The sequence below is a fragment of the Triticum urartu genome, chromosome 5A (assembly GCF_056163025.1).
Source record: "Triticum urartu cultivar PI428250 chromosome 5A, HENAU_Tu73, whole genome shotgun sequence".
NCBI classification, from domain to species: domain Eukaryota; kingdom Viridiplantae; phylum Streptophyta; class Magnoliopsida; order Poales; family Poaceae; genus Triticum; species Triticum urartu.
In genome coordinates, this window is record NC_141877.1 from 653,856,801 (window position 1) to 653,876,183 (window position 19,383).

Genomic DNA, 19,383 nt, shown 5'->3' on the forward strand with positions numbered 1-19,383 from the left:
ATAAACCATTTTCATTGGGTGTATAACCATAGAAGGTTTTATTCATGTAAACAGAATAACAATTATTCTCTAACTTAAATGAATAACCGTATTGCAATAAACATGATCAAATCATATTCATGCTCAACACAAACACCAAATAACATTTATTCAGGTTTAACACTAATCCCGAAAGTATAGGGAGTGTGCGATGATGATCATATCAATCTTGGAACCACTTCCAACACACATCATCACTTCACCCTCAACTAGTCTCTATTTATTCTGTAACTCCTCTTTCGAGTTACTAATTTTTTAGCAACCGAACAAGTATCAAATACCCAGGGGCTACTATAAACACTAGTAAGTTACACATCAATAACCTGTATATCAAATATACCCTTGTTCACTTTGCCATCCTTCTTATCCACCAAATATTCAGGGCATTTCCGCTTCCAGTGACCATTTCCTTTGCAGTAGAAGCACTCAGTTTCAGGCTTTAGTCTAGCTTTGGGCTTATTCACGGAAGTGCCAACTTGCTTGCCATTCTACATGAAGTTCCCTTTCTTTCCCTTTGCCCTTTTCTTGAAACTAGTGGTCTTGTTAATCATCAACACTTGATGCTTTTTCTTGATTTCTACCTTCATCGATTTCATCATCATGAAAAGCTCGGGAATCGTTTTTGTCATCCCTTGCATACTATAGTTCATCACGAAGTTCTACTAACTTGGTGATGGTGACTAGAGAATTCTGTCAATCACTATTTTATCTGGAAGATTAACTCCCACTTGATTCAAGTGATTGTAGTACCCAGACAATCTGAGCACATGCTCACTGCTTGATCTATTCTCCTCCATCTTTTTAGCTATAGAACTTGTTGGAGACTTCATATCTCTCAACTCGGATATTTTCTTGAAATATTAACTTCAACTCCTGGAACATCTCATATGGTCCATGACGTTCAAAACGTCTTTGAAGTCCCGATTCTAAGCCGTTAAGCATGGTGCACTAAACTATAAAGTAGTCATCATATTGAGCTAGCCAAACGTTCATAACGTCTGCATCTGCTCCTGCAATAGGTTTGTCACTTAGCGGTGCATCAAGGACATAATTATTCTATGCAGCAATGAGGATAAACCTCAGATCACGGACCCAGTATGCATCATTGCTACTATCATCTTTCACCTTAGTTTTCTCTAGGAACATATCAAAAATAAAACAGGGGAGCTAAACGTGAGCTATTGATCTACAACATAGATATGCTAATACTACTAGGACTAAGTTCATGATAAATTAAAGTTCACTTAATCATATTACTTAAGAACTCCCACTTAGATAGACATCCCTCTAATCATCTAACTGATCACATGATACAATTCAACTAAACCATGTCCGGTCATCACGTGAGATGGAGTAGTTTTCAATGGTGAACATCATTATGTTGATCATATCTACTATATGATTCATGCTCGACCTTTCGGTCTCCAGTGTTCCGAGGCCATATCTGCATATGCTAGGCTCGTCAAGTTTAACCCGAGTATTCTGTGTGTGCAAAACTATCTTACACCCGTTGTAGATGAACGTAGAGCTTATCACACCCGATCATCACGTGGTGTCTCGGCACAACGAACTTTGGCAACGGTGCATACTCAGGGAGAAAACTTTTACCTTGAAATTTAGTGAGAGATCATCTTATAATGCTACCGTCGATCCAAGCAAAATAAGATGCATAAAAGATAAACATCACATGCAATCAATATAAGTGATATGATATGGCCATCATCATCTTGTGCTTGTGATCCCCATCTCCGAAGCATCGTCATGATCACCATCATCACCGACGTGACACCTTGATCTCCATCGTAGCATCGTTCTCGTCTCGCCAACTATTGCTTCTACGACTATCGCTACCGCTTAGTGATAAAGTAAAGCAATTACAGGGCGATTACATTGCATACAATAAAGCGACAACCATATGGCTCCTGCCAGTTGCCGATAACTCGGTTACAAAACATGTTCATCTCATACAACAAAATATAGCATCATGTCTTGACCATATCACATCACAACATGCCCTGCAAAAACAAGTTAGACGTCCTCTACTTTGTTGTTGCAAGTTTTACGTGGCTGTTACGGGCTGAGCAAGAACCGTTCTTACCTACGCATCAAAACCACAACGATAGTTCGTCAAGTTAATGTTGTTTTAACCTTCGCAAGGACCGGGCGTAGCCATACTCGGTTCAACTAAAGTTGGAGAAACTGACACCCGCCAGCCACCTGTGTGCAAAGCACGTCGATAGTACCAGTCTCACGTAAGCGTATGCGTAATGTCGGTCCGGGCCGCTTCATCCAACAATACCGCTGAACCAAAGTATGACATGCTGGTAAGCAGTATGACTTGTATCGCCCACAACTCACTTGTGTTCAACTCGTGTATATAACATCTACGCATAAACCTAGCTCGGATGCCACTGTTGGGGAACATAGTAATTTCAAAAAAATTCCTACGCACACGCAGGATCATGGTGATGCATAGCAACGAGAGGGGAGAGTGTTGTCTATGTACCCTCGTAGACCGTAAGCAGAAGCGTTTATCAACGCGGTTGATATAGTCGTACACCTTCATGATTCGTCCCGATCAAGTGCCGAACGTACGGCACCTCCACGTTCAGCACACGTTCAGCTTGATGACATCCTCGCCCTCTTGATCCAGCAAGAGGGGCGAAGTAGTAGATGAGTTCCGGCAGCACGACGGCGTGGTGACGGTGTTGGTGAAGAACAATCTTCGCAAGGCTTCGCCTAAGCGCTACGGAAACTATGACGGAGGATAAACTAGAGGGGACGGGGTTGCCGGCACACGGCTTGGTGTTTCTTGATGTGTCTTGGGTGCTAGCCCTACCCCTCTATTTATATGTTGAGCCTTGGGGTCGAAACTTGGAGTAAAAGCCTCCACAAAGTCGGTTTCACCCAAAAGGCAAGAGTCCTTCTCGGACTCCAGGGCCAGACGCCAGGGTTCTCGGCGTCTGGACCCAGACGCTAGGGACCCTGGCGTCTGGCCCCTTGACTCCGCAAAACTTCCTTTTGCGCTTTCCAAAAACCTTGTGGGCTTTCCCCTTTGGCCCAAATAAAGTGTTCTCGTACCCAAACATTTCGGGAAACATCAGGAACCCCTTCCGGTGAATTCCGGAACCCTTCCGGAGACCAAACACTATTATCCCATATATCAAACTTTATCTCCGGACCATTCCGGAGTTCCTTGTCATGTCCATGATATTATCCGGAACTCCGAACAACATTCGGTTACCAACATACATAACTCATAAATACTATATCGTCAACGAACATTAAGCGTGCGGACCCTACGGGTTCGAGAACTATGTAGACATGACCGAGACACTTCTCTGGCCAATAACCAATAGCGGAACCTGGATGCTCATATTGGCTCCTACATATTCTACGAAGATCTTTATCGGTCGAACCGCATAACAACATACGTTGTTCCCTTTGTCATCGGTATGTTACTTGCCCGAGATTCGATCGTCGGTATCTCACTAACTAGTTCAATCTTGTTACCGGCAAGTCTCTTTACTCATTCCGTAATACATCATCCCGCAACTAACTCATTAGTTACAATGCTTGCAAGGCTTATAGTGATGTGCATTACCGAGTGGGCCCAGAGATACCTCTCCGACAATCGGAGTGACAAATCCTAATCTCGAAATACGCCAACTCAACAAGTACCTTCGAAGACACCTGTAGAGCACCTTTATAATCACCCAGTTACGTTGTGACGTTTGGTAGCACACAAAGTGTTCCTCCGGTAAACGGGAGTTGCATAATCTCATAGTCATAGGAACATGTATAAGTCATGAAGAAAGCAATAGCAACATACTAAACGATCAAGTGCTAAGCTAACGGAATGGGTCAAGTCAATCAAATCATTCTCCTAATGATAGGATCCCGTTAATCAAATGACAACGCATGTCTATGGTTAGGAAACTTAACCATCTTTGATTAACGAGCTAGTCAAGTAGAGGCATACTAGTGACACTATGTTTGTCTATGTATTCACACATGTATTATGTTTCCGGTTACTACAATTCTAGCATGAATAATAAACATTTATCATGAAATAAGGAAATAAATAATAACTTTCTTATTGCCTCTAGGGCATATTTCCTTCAGCTTCTATTTTTGCCAAGTCTGTCTCTTTCTGTTGCTCAACTATATATGTTGCATATCATCAACTCATGTGACGATGCAGGTGCATAGATCATCGATGGGGAAGAAGTGCTACGCCATGAGTATATATATGACGAGTGGCCAGAGTGTCAGGCCCAGGTGTACCGCTTTCCGGTTTCTGAGCGACAGACAGTAGTTAGTTTAGGTTCACGCTAATGCGAGAGAGGGATAGTTCCGCTCTCACTCAAAGTGATAGCTCTTCTCGCGTATATCATTGTTTAGATATGGATGACGATGTAGTTGCAAGTAATCGAGACTTGTATCGCTATTTTCGAGATGATGACGAGAGACCACTTTGTGTTGGATGATGATTATGATGATGACATGATTTGATGAGACTAGTTGTATGTATATGCTATGATTACATTTGTATGTATATGATATGCTAAAGATTATTGTATAAAGCCTATTCAAATACAAAACAAATATGTAGAAAAAAAACTAATAAAACTAGCAGTAGCGAGTGGAACAAAGTTAGCAGTAGCGCTGCCTTACCAGTAGCGGTTCCTTCTAAAAAGCGCTGCAGATATTAGCAGCAGCGCTCTTCACCAATGCGCACTACTGCTATCCATGTATAGCAGTAGCGTTGGACAACAAGCGCTACTGCTACACGTTAGCTGTAGCGTCTTATCAGTAGCGCAACGTCCCGCGCTACTGATAGGCAAAATACCCGCGCTACTGCTATGGTTTTCCCTAGTAGTGTATATTGCAGGGTTGTTTGAGAGAGAACCACCTTCACCCTACACATCTCATGATTGATAAATCATTGGCCATCCACTTGAGTGGAATTTGCTTATGTTCTATAAAATTTTGTGCTTGAAGGCTTAACAAAGTCTACAAAAACAAAGTTGCATAGTAGACAACAGCTAATAAGAGTAAAAGCGAACGAACCAACATTGAAAGGATTCATACTAGACATGTACATTAGAAGCTCCCTCGAGGCGGCGCCACATTCATTGTGGCTACAAACGCTATTTAGCGGTTATAGTGCCACTTATGGTTATTTCAGAAACATTTGTAATTTTTTCATACTCATAACGTTTACAGGTACACTGATTTGGACCTAAGATCCAAAAAAATATAAAGTAACTCCTATAACTAAGAATTACAACGTAATTTCTTGGAAACACCTACTTTGTTGTATCAATATTCGCTAGAAGAAATACTCCAAAGATTTTGATAAAGAGGCTGCAATTGGACTGGAGCAACGATGTTGTCAGTCTTTCACCCACACAAACATTACCAATAATAGTTATTGAAAGCCCTTTGATTCGCACAGCCAAAAAGATGGAAAGCCTTTATCGATGAACGTATTTGGACCGAGGATGATCCCCTAGAAATGTAGGCCGTCGGATCACAATATCTTCACCATGCTGTCGATAAAATATTTCAACTCCACACAGAATCAACCAACAAAAGAGTTTGACACGCCAACATAAACTGTGCGAGGACAGAAAACTATCTAACTTCATGGTACCGTCAAAAGAACGAGAGTAAATTTATTCTCACAAATATACAATGATCACTAGACGATGACAAAGAACGTAGAACTCTTGAAGATGCGAGGCCCCCCTTGCGGCGGGAGGCGAGGGGCCCAAAAATTCCCTTGCGGCGGCAGTGGCGGTGCCAGTTATAGATGTTCTCATATGCAGCTGTCACACCACAATTCTTCGTTAGTTCTAATGGGTGGGCCCATGTATTTTTTCCCTCAATCATTTAGGAATGTTTTAAAAGATTCACTTTGGTTCTTTGGGTTCAGTTTCTTCCGATTCCATTTCTAATCCGCTCACACCTATAACTTTTTCGGAATTCAAGAACATTTTTCAAATTCTTCAACCATTTATCCATTTCTAATCCGCTAACTTTATCCAAATCCATTGAACATTTTTCAAAACCGTAAGCTGTTTTAGTTCGCAAACTCCTTTTTAAAACTCATGAATTCTTTTTGAATTCATGAACTTTTTTGAGTTCATGATCATTTCCCCAATTTATGAAAATTTGAAATCCATGAACTTTTTTAAATGCGCAAACATTTTTCACATTCCCAAGCTTTTCAAATCCGCAAATGTTTTTCAAATGCACAAAATTTTATTAAATTCGTGAAAGTATTTCCATTTCAAACTATTTTCCTTTGATTCGATTTTTGTTTGAATTCATGACCTTTTTATAATTTCATGATCATTTTCCAAAGTCAAAAACTTTTCAAATTAATGGACTTTTTTCAAGTTCTTGCACTTTTTCAAAATCGTGAATGTTTTCAAATGCGTGAATGTTTTTCAAAATCATTGAAATTTTAATTCATGAACTTTGTTCAAATCTTTGAACATTTTCAAAATTCATGAAAACAATTTGAATTCACAAAGAGTTTTTAATTTTCACAAATAATTTTTGAATTTCGCAAACATTTTCTGTATTCACATGTTATCAATTCAAGATTTATTTCTTGTTCGTGGATTTATTTATTTTCAAATTCATATACTGTTTCAAAACGTGCAATAATTTCTTGAAACTATGATTTTTTTTAATCTATAGAAAACTGGAAGTTTTTTCTGAACAAATAGCTGTCTGTGTTTTTTACAACGACTCTATGATTCAGTTGCCCAATGCACATGCTTGGTGCTAAACCAATCGCACCGAGCGACCGAGCTGTGCGCTATTTGGTCTGCGACCCGCCTTAGTGTTGCATGAGCGCGAGCGCGTTCGGTAGTGCCTGAAGCGCTGGTTTGGATTGGAAAAATAACCATATTTTTGAAAAATGTTCACAAATTGTTAAAACGTATGAAATTCAATTTTCTTTCCCACGTAATTAAAAAAATCGCAAACATGTTTTATATATGTTGAACATGTTTTGAATATTGATGATTTTTTATTTGAAGAACAAATTTGAATACTATTAAAATTCAGAATTTGATGAAAGCAAATTGAATTCAATGAGCAAGTTTTGAACTTTTTTGAAGTAAATGAACAAAAAGTGTGCACGGATTTTAAAAAATGTTTGCGAAGTGGAAAATAAAAATACATAAAAAGAAAAGAAAACGGTTTGTGAAAGTTCTAGAACCTTCCCAGAATCGATAGAGTGATGCCTGCTAAAATCAAATAGCGGTAGGTTTTGCCTAACGTGTGCCCGAAAAACACACTGTGTGCCTGACGGGCCTGATCACCCACCCAAGTATTTTTCTTAATATAAGACGTTGTTACCAACTGTCAGCGAAGAAATGAACGCCAGAGTAGCAACAACAGAGCAGGTCATGTATACAAATACAATGTGTCTTTTGTATTGTTAGCTGGTACTCCCTCCGTCCTACTCCCTTCGTCCCGTAATATAAGACGTTTTTATAAGTTAATAACATAACTTACAAAAACATCTTATATTGTGGGAAGGAGGGAGTATAATATAAGAGCTTTTTACACCACATTAGCGTAAAAAACGGTCTTATATTATGAGACGGGGGAGTACAGATTAATACAAACATTCCTCAAAAGAAACTAATACAGTACAAATACATACAAATGACCTGCGCATAAATTAACACGCGTCGTGATCTCTACATACCCAGAGACAATATAGCACCCGAGAGAAGACCATGCCTGCTTTCATAGAAAAAAAATTCCTTCTAGTAGCATCAACCATGCACAAAACACTCTCCAATTAAACTAGACTTGTAGACCACCGGCCTAGCAACAAACAATACTAGGAGTACGTAGCATCAAGCTAAGCTATGCCTGCGGACGCATGCTTGCATTTCGTCCCTCTCACGCATATGTTTATGCGGCCATCCATGCAACAGTAACACTAACCCTCTACCAACCAAAGCAGAAGCACATATGATCACCAATCCAGCATCACCACAAGCAGCGTTCAGACACCCATAAACAAACGAACGAACAAACAGTGTGCTTAATTAACTAATCTGGCGTGATGTGAGAAGATCAATCGCTTCGCCAGTGGATCCAGATCTTTCTTCTCAATTGTTGTGTACGTCGATCGATCGAGAATGTTCTCGCGCTTTCTTCGACTGTCCAACAGCGGTGCAGTACTGCACAGGAATTATGTATCCATACATGAGCACTGTGGTGGGGTCGATCTGGTTTCTCTTGTGTGGTTGCTTCTAGTCTAGGTAGAGAGAATTATGGATCAATAGGCCGAGCTAATCAAACTAGCGGCTCCTGAGCGATCTGCTGCAAAGTGAAAGAGACTGGTCTCCTTTTTAGACCGCATTGGTAAATGCTAGCTACATGTAGGGACGAAGATCGACTAAGTCACTAAACTGTAGCTGGAGTGCAAGAACACTGAGCGTTGCTCTTCCATGTGTACAAGTCACGATTACGCTTCTTTTTTTGGTGGGTAATCACGATTATGCCTCAACGGCACCGACACAAATTATGACCTATTTTGGCATATGAATATGAGTTCTATAAGATGCAAAATTAAGTGTTCGATATTTTTCTATAATTATGCATGGGAGGAGTAGAATGTATATAGTGCAGTTATTACTTTTCAAATACTAATGCATAAAGTACTCCCTCTGATCCAAAAAAAATTGACGTGGCTTTAGTTCAAATTTGAACTAAGGCTGAGCTAAAGTCATGAGGGAGTATAACTGTTCCATCCACAGTTCAAAATTTGTCCCTTTCTTACAAGAGCTCACAAAACGTGTCTACTATCTAGAGTTAGCATATACTCCTACTTTGATACGCGCGCTAGAAAAGACTAAAGTGATTGCCTTCAATTATATATGCAGGGCTAAGTCTAATCATGTTTGTATGTTGCTCATACTTTCTGTTGCCATGTGTAAATATATTAGAGAATAATCCGCATTAACTATCCCTGTTTATGCAAACAATAATGGTTGATCATTAGACAAGAGCGAGAATTAGCTTCTGGGTGGACCCACACACAAGATAGACAGTAAAACTGTAAAAAAACATCTAGAGTATAAAAAGATTAAGTACGTATGAATTCAAGTAAACATGCATGTAAATTTTCAAGAAGAAAGACCCCCTTTACTTAACCAAGCAAAAAAGTGCCTTGGCCCTCCATAATACTCCCAAGTAGATATTTAAGAATAAATTTGTTCGTTTTGCCTTGGCACAAAAATGAACTGAGTTTATATGAACATTTACAGAAACGCGAAGGATTTGAACATCGAGATGTTTAAGTCATTTCAAATTTACATTAACGCGCAGGTCCTTCTTCCATCTTTTTTTGCGGGTGAGGTCCTTCTTACATCGGATTACCAGTCAATAGTGTACACTATCGTTTCCACTTTGTGCTATTTTTACACCCATTGCGTGAAACGGAACGATTAGTATTTCTTTGTGCAAGAGATTATTTATTATTAAATATACTCTTTTCGTTTCTAAAATAAGCCTTTTTTAGATATTACAATTTGGACTACATACAGAGCAAAATGAGGGAATCTACACTCTAAAATACGTCTATATACATCCATATATAGTCCGCATTGAAATCGCTAAAAAGGCTTATATTTAGAATCGGAGGGAGTATTATCCATTTCACTATTATTTAGCCAAATTCGGTAACTTGTGTGTTAAAATAATTTGACAAAAGATACGAAGAGTGTACTTATTCTGTTGTCTCCCATCTATACGCCTGTCTATATCTATATCTATACCAATATAAAAAAGACGCAAAGGGGCAGATCCAACAAACCTCGGCAATCAAAGCAGATCAATCCAACGACTCAGGCTACTTCAATGGTGAGCGCTTGGCACGTTTAGCATGTTATTGATATCATACCAAATATTTATTCCGGCGCTAATAACGTAATTAACACACAAATAATATCCTACCTAAATTCCTCGTGCAACTATCAACGTGCATTGCACATATGCATTTACTAGTTAATGTTAAAAATGGGTAAATCGTCGCATTATATTATGGATTTCACTAAAGATTTGATGTCAAATTTTTAAGCATGACAAATCAAACATTTTTAAATTGCCATGCCGCGACAACGTAATCTCTCCTCTACTAACATAAGATTCTCATTTCACCTTTCTTTCCACCACCTTTTTGTCCAACCTTCCATGTATATGACAATCAATCACCTTAATTTACTTACCTTCTGAATCAATTCTACTTTAATTTACTTACCAAACTTCTAATCAAAATATTAGGTAGTTCACGGTCAGAATTTGATGAAAATTTATTTACACAATCACATTATTATTGACAGGTAAATCACAAGCTAACGTATTAAAATATTTATATCCCGTTGCAACGCATGGGCATCATTCTAGTTTGCCATAAAAATGTCCTATTTGCCATGCTTAAAAATCTGACGTCCGATTCTTAACATTCTCATATATTAATTCACTGGAATATGCATGGCCATTTTTTTTACTTTCCATAAATTTAGTGCTCTTCCTAATTAGTTTGTGTGCGTGATAGGACAACGATAGCTACATTGAAATAATAAAGAGAGTAATATAATGTTTGGTTTTCCATATATTTCATGTTTAGTTTACTTTCTCGGTTTAGGAAATTACAGTCATTTCCCTAACTTGAATATCTATTCCCAAAAATGCATGCATGGCTGCTAGCCATCTGCCGGCTTTAAATTGTGTGGACAGTGGACACTAGGGGCGTTGTATAGGTGTGCAAAGAACGTCTCTTTGCACATGATTTGTGCATGGAGTATCCCTAACATAAACTATAGCAAGTCTTTTCTCTTTGGTGTGGCAGTACGTCCACTGATCTATATTAAGAAAATCAATCGCCAATGCCACATTAGCAAAGGCACCACTGTACGTACGTGGTCAGGTTAAACTAATCAAGACCCAAATCGCAGCCAGAGACAAAGTCCAGCTGTATACCTGTACTATGTGGAGAGAGACCATATGCCATGTGGCTGCTGTCAAGCCACCATGCACTAATTAAGCAAATCAGCCTTGGAGCGATATCTCCTGGCGATGCCTCAGCTGCGTATTTAAAACTCTCGGAGTGGCAAAGCCAAGTGACACCTGGAGCCTCTCAAGTTCGCAATGAGATTGTTCGAAAATTGTTTAAGTTGATGTCGGATTTGATGCGATCTAGTTTGTTTTACGCTTGTGTTCTTCCTCCTTTGGGAATAAAGGCAAGGATCATCAGGCGGATACACTTTACAGCAGGCATGTAGATCGGCTCGAATGGGAAGGAGATCTCTAGCTTGATGGAGATTACTTTAACTAATGTATGTACTACGCCAATACGATCTTGGCATGTTGTTTTATGCATAGTACTAAGTACCACATCGATGAATATGCCCTGTCTGGAGGAATTAACCGAGAAAATGGAGTGTTCATGCATGCTTGTTAGTGACGTGTCACTTTCAAGAAATTAAAAATAGACACTAGCAAAAAGGAAAGTAAAAAAAGAACAGGAAAAAGGATGGGTAACTCTAACTTGATCTAATCAATCACCACGGATAGGCAAAATATCTCGGCATAGTTAGTCGGATAAGTTTTGTCGTGTTTCACTCGGGTTGTCATTTTCCTTCTTTTGGAGACTTATAAACCCCTTTTAGACTGGCTTTGGCTCATTCTAGACGCACTAACACATCGTATATAGGCTCCTTCCCGTAAATTGCACCAACAAACATAAATATCTACTACGTGTGATAGGCTTGTAAAGCTAGCTTACATGAATGATTAATCAGTAATCACATATAGCTAAGCTAAGCTAGCTAGGGACCTAGCTAGGGTACGTTGACGCCGACTCTCTGACTGGCCTGGTGAATGAGCACAATGGAGTTGAGTTCAGTTCAATTTCACCTCACATCAGAACTCTTCAGAGGATGAGTCGAGTTAGGCCTGCGATCCGGCCTCTGCGCCATGGCCAGGTGTAAGTTCATCTTGGTCAAACCAACAACAGTCGATCAAAATCACTTTTCTTCAAGTTCTCTGCGTCTGCAACTCTGCATCTTTCGGAGGATGTGGACATGCACAATGGGCGTCCACGCATGCATATGTATGTTCTGTACGACGACCGATTAAAGCGTATTAAAAAGCGATTGATGCCGTGTTTTGCTGGACACCTACGCGGCCTAACAGATTAATTAACGTCAGAGCCAACAGTACAACGTAACAGCAGCAGCTGCCCCTCCGTCCTTTCGTCTTCCATGGATGGATCGGTCTAAAAGCTACACCACGGAAAACGTTTGTTTAATCGGGTCTTTTTGATTGAGGCCAAGCCATTTGGTCCTGTCTGGGCTCCTTTTTCGCTGTATGTTTATCTACCTATCCTGTTGCAGATGCAGATGGGTGGATGGATGGAGGCATGGGGTGAGCTCGCGCATGCAGCCGCAGCACATACATAGAACATGCATGATACCAGTAGATTTGATTCGCAGCAAGGCCGGTGGATATATATGCTCATCTTTTAGTAGACCTATGCGCTGTACAGGTACTAGAACTTCATGCAAGTACTTATTAAGGATTGCCATGATTGGTGTAATACAAGTCCTTAAGCCATGCCTTATGATGTCGTTGTACACTGCAGGGCTTAGCTTTCTACGGAGGCCTATTTGGCTGGTATATATGATTTTGTTTACAGTTTTGCTAACTGAGACTTCGGTATGTCTCAGTCGATGCTATATGCCTTTGATCTTGCATGGAGATCCGTACAATAAAAATCTTTTCATTTTTTCCTTCTTCTTATATAGAGTATATTACTTCACTGAGACTTGGTTAAGTCTTAGTCGACTGAGAACTAGCCACACCCTTTTGTTTATATTAGGACAAACACTGCAAAATTCTCATAGATTATACTTTTCTATGCTTCTAATTTCGAAGGATTTTCGCTGCAACAAAAAGTTTGCAAGGAACTTTAACATCAACTAAGACCTCTTTTTTCCCACTCATTTGTGTAGGATGGATGCCTTCTTTCCGTGTTTGTTTTATGTTTTGCTTGGAGAGTGTTTGTTTTATGTTTTATACAAATGATCACTCCTGGGTTTTGCTTAAAGTGTTTTGTGATCCTCTATTGTGCATTTGTAGTAACTCATGTCAAGTTCATGCTTTTATTCCACTCTTGTGTCACTCCTATAATCCAAAGAGACTGCATAGCTTCTCATAGGCAAATAACTTTAGGATGAGCATATATGGTTCTCATTAAATTAGGGTTAAACTTCTCCAATTCGTGATCATTTGGAACATGACTAGTATTGTTTTTCTTTTCGTGGGGTCATGCATGAACTGTCTTCAACAAGGTCTCTTTGAGTCGTGTGGTCCTAAAAATGCATGATAGGGAAAAATGGAAAACACATATATAGAAAAACATATGAATAGGAAATTAGATGTAAAAAAGAGTATGTGCCAACAAAAAAAAACCTAACTTTTTTTAGTCTCATGGTCCTAATTGTATTTCTCACCTCCTAATTACTCACCAATTAATCTGCATTGCACACACAAGAAGGGTTATATTGCGTGCCTATGGAGTTTCTTCACATGATATTATTTGAGGTATACATGTTTTGTACAAAAAATGATATAAATTTCAATTTTATTGTTCCTGAAGGACGCTTAATTAAAACACACCAGCCTATCTTTATTATCATGCATAATTAATTTAATATTGATGTCAGAAAAGATGTACAAAATAGTAACAAATGATATATTTACAAATGATAAACGATTGTAACATTTCTTATGTTTTAGTTAGTTGTGTGTGCTTTGCACATGCACATGTACATTTGTTGGCGATGAAAAAGGGCATAAGTTCACCACAACTCGTATTTGTTTCTTGGGATCACATGGCCCTTTTAAGAAATGTGCATTCATAGAAAAATAATAATAAAACAATTGACTCGGTATGTTTCTAGATTTCAAATTTTGGTGACAATAACAGCTGACTTGTGAGTTGTGAAAGAAAAAACCCAAAACCAAGCACTTTTTTCACAACCCAAAATGCTACTCTAAGAGCAACTCTAGCAGACCCCGCAAAACACGCGGAACCGTAAAATTCCGGCGAGTATGCGGGCTCGGCCCAATTTTCCGGCCTGAACAGAGTCCGCATACTCACCCGACCCATAAAAAAATTTGCCGCGGCCCGCAAACCGCACGCCCCAACCGCTATATCTACGGTTCCGCGGCGCGTTTGCGAGTCGAAACCCTATCCCCGCCGCCGCCGAGCCACGCAATCCCTCACCCCCTTCTCCACATTTCTCGCCACCGGCGACCACCTCGCCCTGCCTCAGCCGCCATGTGGGGCCGCATGTGGAGCTCCGGACGCAGCTCCGGCGGCGGAGGCAACCCCGAGCGTGAGCGGCGCGTCCGGTCGGACGACGCGAGGAAGCGCGGGACCCGGAAGTGGACCAACTGCGGCCTGTCGCCGCCGGCGAGCTTCCGCGTTCGCGAGACGAAGGAGTACGACCGCCGGCGAGCGTCCTTCTCCTCCACGGCAAGATCTTCCTACGCCGGGAGCTCCTCATCTTCCGGCGCGGGCCTTCTCCCTGTGAAGAGGGAGTGACCGGAGGAGCCGGAAGAGCCGGACGACTTCGAGTTCGTCCCCGTCAAGGAGGAGCCCGAGGAGCCCGCTCCGCTCGGCCGCCGCGGAGTCGTCGGGCCGGAAGACTTCGTCTCTGAAGTCGACGCGGTTGCGGCCGCCATTGCCGAGCGGAGCGTGCGCAAGGAGACGGAGCGCCAGCGCCACGCGGAGAAGCTCGAAGACCTCCAGAGGCGGCAGGCGGTCGCCGCCAACCTCGCCGCCAAGGAGAAGGACGAGGAGTGGCGCCGCATCCGCGAGGAGCAGGCCGCGAAGTACATCGACCTGTGCAGCTTCGGCGAGGAGGATTGAGCTCCTCCACGGCGTTGTCCATGGCCGTGACCTCGCCGCCGTCAGATTCCCACCCCTCTAGTACTAGTATTAATGTGGTATGTAGTATGAACTAGCGTTGTAGTGTTTGATTATGTAAAATCTATGTAATATGTGATGAACAACTCGCGTCCACGAGGTGCAATTTCTCCCGCGAAACTGATTTTTCAAATTATGCAGTTTTAAATACGGTTTATATTCGGCCGCACTAGTTTTCGACCTGCAAACGAGATGTTTGTGAAATTGTAAACGTGTTTTGCGGGTCGAGATTTTACGAGTCTGCTAGAGTTGCTCCAACTCCTCAGTGTTTGTACCAAGCCTGCAAACCAACGACTTTTTTACAAAAACTTGCTGGTACATTTCTTTTTGCGAAAAAAACTTGCTGGTGCATGGCTCACTTTAATATTTAAACACTGTAGCTTTTTGGATTTTATTTTTTTACTTTAACTCAGTTTGTAGTTTTCGGAAAATATCCACGTCCATGCAAGGCTGTTATTGGAAAACACATAAATAAAACTAATAGTGTTGCTTCTGTGTCCGCGAGAAGGAGGAGTATGACCGCCGGCGAGCGTCCTTCTCCTCCGCGGCGAGATCTTCCTACGCTGGGAGCTCCTCCTCTTCCGGCGCGGGCTTTCTCCCCGTGAAGAGGGAGTGGTCGGAGGAGCCGGACGACTTCGAGTTCGTCCCCGTCAAGGAGGAGCCCGAGGAGCCCGCTCCGCTCGGCCACCGCGGAGTCGTCGGGCCGGAAGACTTGTCTCCGACGTCGACGCGGTTGCGGCCGCCATTGTCGAGCGAAGCGTGCGCGAGGAGGCGGAGCATGCGCGAGGAGGCGGAGCGTGCGCGAGGAGGCGGAGCGCCGGCGCCACGCGGAGAAGCTCGAAGACCTCCAGAGGCGGCAGGCGGTCGCCGCCAACCTCGTCGCCAAGGAGAAGGATGAGGAGTGGCGCCGCATCCGCGAGGAGCAGGACGCGAAGTACATCGACCTCTGCAGCTCCGGCAAGGAGGATTGAGCTCCTCCATGGCGTCGTCCATGGCCATGACCTCGCCGCCGTCAGATCCCCAGCCCTCTAGTACTAGTATTAGTGTAGTATATAGTATGAACTAGCGTTTGTAGTGTTTGATCACGTAAAATCTATATAGTATGTGATGAACTACTCGCGTCAACGAGGTGCAATTTTTCCTGCAAAACTGTTTTTTTAAATTATGCAGTTTTAGATACGGTTTCTGTTCGGCCGCGCTAGTTTTCGACCTACAAACGAGATGTTTGTGAAACTGCAAACGCGTTTTGCCGGGTCTGCTAGAGTTGCTCTAACTCCTCAGTGTTTGTACCAAGCCTGCAAACCAATGACTTTTTTACAAAAAACTTGCCGGTACATTTCTTTTTGCGAAAAAACCTTGCTGGTGCATGGCTCACTTTAATATTTAAACACTGTAGCTTTTTGGATTTTTTTTACTTTAACTCAGTTTGTAGTTTTCGGAAAATATCCACGTCCATGCAAGGCGGTTATTGGAAAACACATAAATAAAACTAATACTGTTGCTAAGAAGAACCTTCGGCCTACACTATTTGTTTGCATGGGCAGCTTAATTTGCTTTAAGCTCAAGGTCGAGCCCTACTAATTAAACAGGCTGCTATATAAACTAACGGATCGATTCCTCCACTAGGTTGAAAATATGAGTTGTGTGGCAGCTTTCCTCTGGATTGAGCTACTAATTATGAAGTACGCGTTTAAGACTGGTCAACATTGACCTCCATTACCCAATATAGCTACGTACCACTTTGGGGCATTGACCGTAAGTCCCTAAATGGTTGTTTACTTATAGTTAACACTGACTTTAACCGCGTCCTGGCTTCGTTGATGTAAAAGATTGTCCGCTCCACTTGCAGGTTGAAAATTGCAATGCATGCTTAGCTAGACACATCTTACCTTTCGCTTTTACTTTTTCGTCTTCACAATGTGTTTGCAAAACTAGAGTAGTATCTTACTCATAGTCTCGTAGAATATACTACTAGACCAGTTAGGTAAGCGTGCAACTCAACATTTGATAATCCAAAGACTAGCGAAATAATTTGCTTCGTGAGAGTGCATGCTTCAAAACAACGCGTCGCAGCGTACAAAAAATTTCTTTTCCTTTTTGAAGCGAGCTAATCAGCATCACAAGACTATACCTAACCATAGTTAATTTTTTCACTTTCGGCAAAAAATTTAGCTCCGGTCCAATACGTGTTGTGGGGCCCGCTAGTCAGCGACTTGTACAAAAACAAGCGCCAGTCAAATACCAGCTAGGTTACTATAGTACTTGAGAAGAAGACCAGCAGCTAGCATCTCCATTTGAAAATACAGTGGATGCTTACAGTATATATAGTAGTATTTGACACCACACGTACGTAGACGCGCAAAAGGTCATCAGATCGATAACCATCATCATATGTGGGATGATTGATCAGCTCGATCAGAATTTAGGATACAATAAACTATAAACAGTAAAGGTGGGGTAAAGATGCTTGCGAGATTTAACTTGCATTGCATCACCAGTTCACCACACAACATTCTAGTAGCTATAGAAGAGGGGGAGCTTTTTGTCAGCGAGAAGAGGAATATTATATGTCGATAAGCTTAGCAAGTGGGAGTGGAATTGTTAGTCGCTGCTGGTGACAAGGACGCGACGCCGATCTCCTCAACCGGCAAGCTCGCCATCGAGATGATGGAGCCCGGCCCGGCGGTATAAATGGCGGGCACGGCGCGGGGAGATTCTAGCTGTCATACAAGCCGGGAACCGCAGCCAGCAACCTCAGCAATAGATAGCGTAGCCACAGCCATCGAATAGTATTAATCCTAGTGGCTAATTAACTAGCAATAGAGATTGGCCAGTTGAAGGAGTGATAGTATATTAGGGAGGGAGCTGCATGGCCATGGACGCGATGAGCAGCGCGGTGCTGCAGGGGGCGTGGAGGAAGGGGCCATGGACGGCGCTGGAGGACCGGCTGCTGACGGAGTACGTGCAGCAGCAGGGCGAGGGCAGCTGGAACTCCGTCGCCAAGCTCACCGGGCTGCGGCGGAGCGGCAAGAGCTGCCGGCTCCGGTGGGTGAACTACCTCCGGCCGGACCTGAAGCGGGGCAAGATCACCGCCGACGAGGAGACCGTCATCCTCCAGCTCCACGCCATGCTCGGCAACAGGTAAGCACGCACGCTTCATACGGCATTTCATCCATCTATCGAACGTGTACAGTGCAAGCATCTGTAGTAGATGCCCACGTACTGTATCTTTGGGTGCTTGGGCGGTGCCTAACTGAGCGACGCGTGGGTGAATGGATGGACGGATGCAGGTGGTCGGCGATCGCGCGGTGCCTGCCGGGGAGGACGGACAACGAGATCAAGAACTACTGGCGGACGCACTTCAAGAAGGCGCGGCCGTCCAGGCGGGCCAGGGCGCAGCTGCTGCACCAGTACCAGCTCCAGCAGCAGCAGCAGCACCGCCAGTACCTCCACGCGCTGCACCTCCTCCAGCAGCAGCAGCAGGAGATGCAGATGCAGCTACAGGAGAACCACCACCAGCAGCAGCAGCAGCAGGTGATGATGATGCAGCAGCAGAGCCCGCCGGAGGAGGACCAGGCCGTGATCACCACCGGCGACAACATGAACAGCATGGAGACTGCAGGGTGCTACTGCCCGTGCCCGGCTGCGTCGGCGGTGCTCGACCTCCCGCTCCCGGCCGACGACGAGGACGCGCTGTGGGACAGCCTCTGGCGGCTCGTCGACGGGGAGGACGGCTCCAGCGGAGGTGACTCAGGCGAGTACTAGCTTAGCTAGTGTGTGTGCTACTACCACTACTACGGCAATGTGCATGTGTCCCGCTGTAAAGAAAGAAAGAAGGAGAGGTATACAATACTGCCTGCAGGTTAATTTCAGTACTACTGGCCGCAGGTATATGATCCCGGCGGTGATATCTAGGAAGGATCATGCATGCATGATCACGCACGCATGCCAATAGTTCTTCTTCATGCATGTCTCGTGTACATGTTTACCCTTTTACCCATGACCATGAGCCATGATGAGCCCATGATCAGGTGCACTGTACCACTACCAACCTCTTCAGTTAGCATGTCAACATAGCTAGCTTGTAAATTGCAGCATCATGTAATTTTGATTCAGACATATTTACGATTCTCTGTCAATCAAGCACATTTTCTTCGGTTCATGAACAAGCAGTGCAGATCCCTATCCACTTGGCAATATCTTATGCACCTTGTAGCTAATTAGCTGTACAAAAAATGGCCATGCACACCTATCTTCACAATTGGTTTTCAGTCGTACACATAGTTACTCAATGCTTGGCAGTGGAT

General features: G+C 42.8%; 1 protein-coding gene and 1 pseudogene across 1 annotated transcript; both read left to right on the forward strand.

Annotated features, from left to right (window-relative positions):
* LOC147973798 (receptor kinase-like protein Xa21) overlaps positions 1–12,542 on the forward strand; it is a 58,343-nt pseudogene extending 45,801 nt beyond the window's left edge.
* Positions 12,543–17,784: 5,242 nt separating this feature from the next.
* LOC125506390 (transcription factor MYB101-like) lies at positions 17,785–19,275 on the forward strand. Its single transcript, XM_048671211.2, has 2 exons — positions 17,785–18,217; positions 18,367–19,275. The coding sequence occupies exons 1-2, from the start codon at positions 17,946–17,948 to the stop codon at positions 18,839–18,841; spliced, it is 747 nt and encodes a 248-aa protein (XP_048527168.1). The 5' UTR covers positions 17,785–17,945; the 3' UTR covers positions 18,842–19,275.
* Positions 19,276–19,383: the final 108 nt, after the last annotated feature.

Bases quoted from the DNA above. Each gene is read 5' to 3' on its own strand.
- LOC125506390 (XM_048671211.2), top strand. From the start codon at position 17,946: ATGGCCATGGACGCGATGAGCAGCGCGGTGCTGCAGGGGGCGTGGAGG. The intron at 18,218-18,366 runs GTAAGCACGCAC...GGACGGATGCAG, and splicing joins CACGCCATGCTCGGCAACAG to GTGGTCGGCGATCGCGCGGT.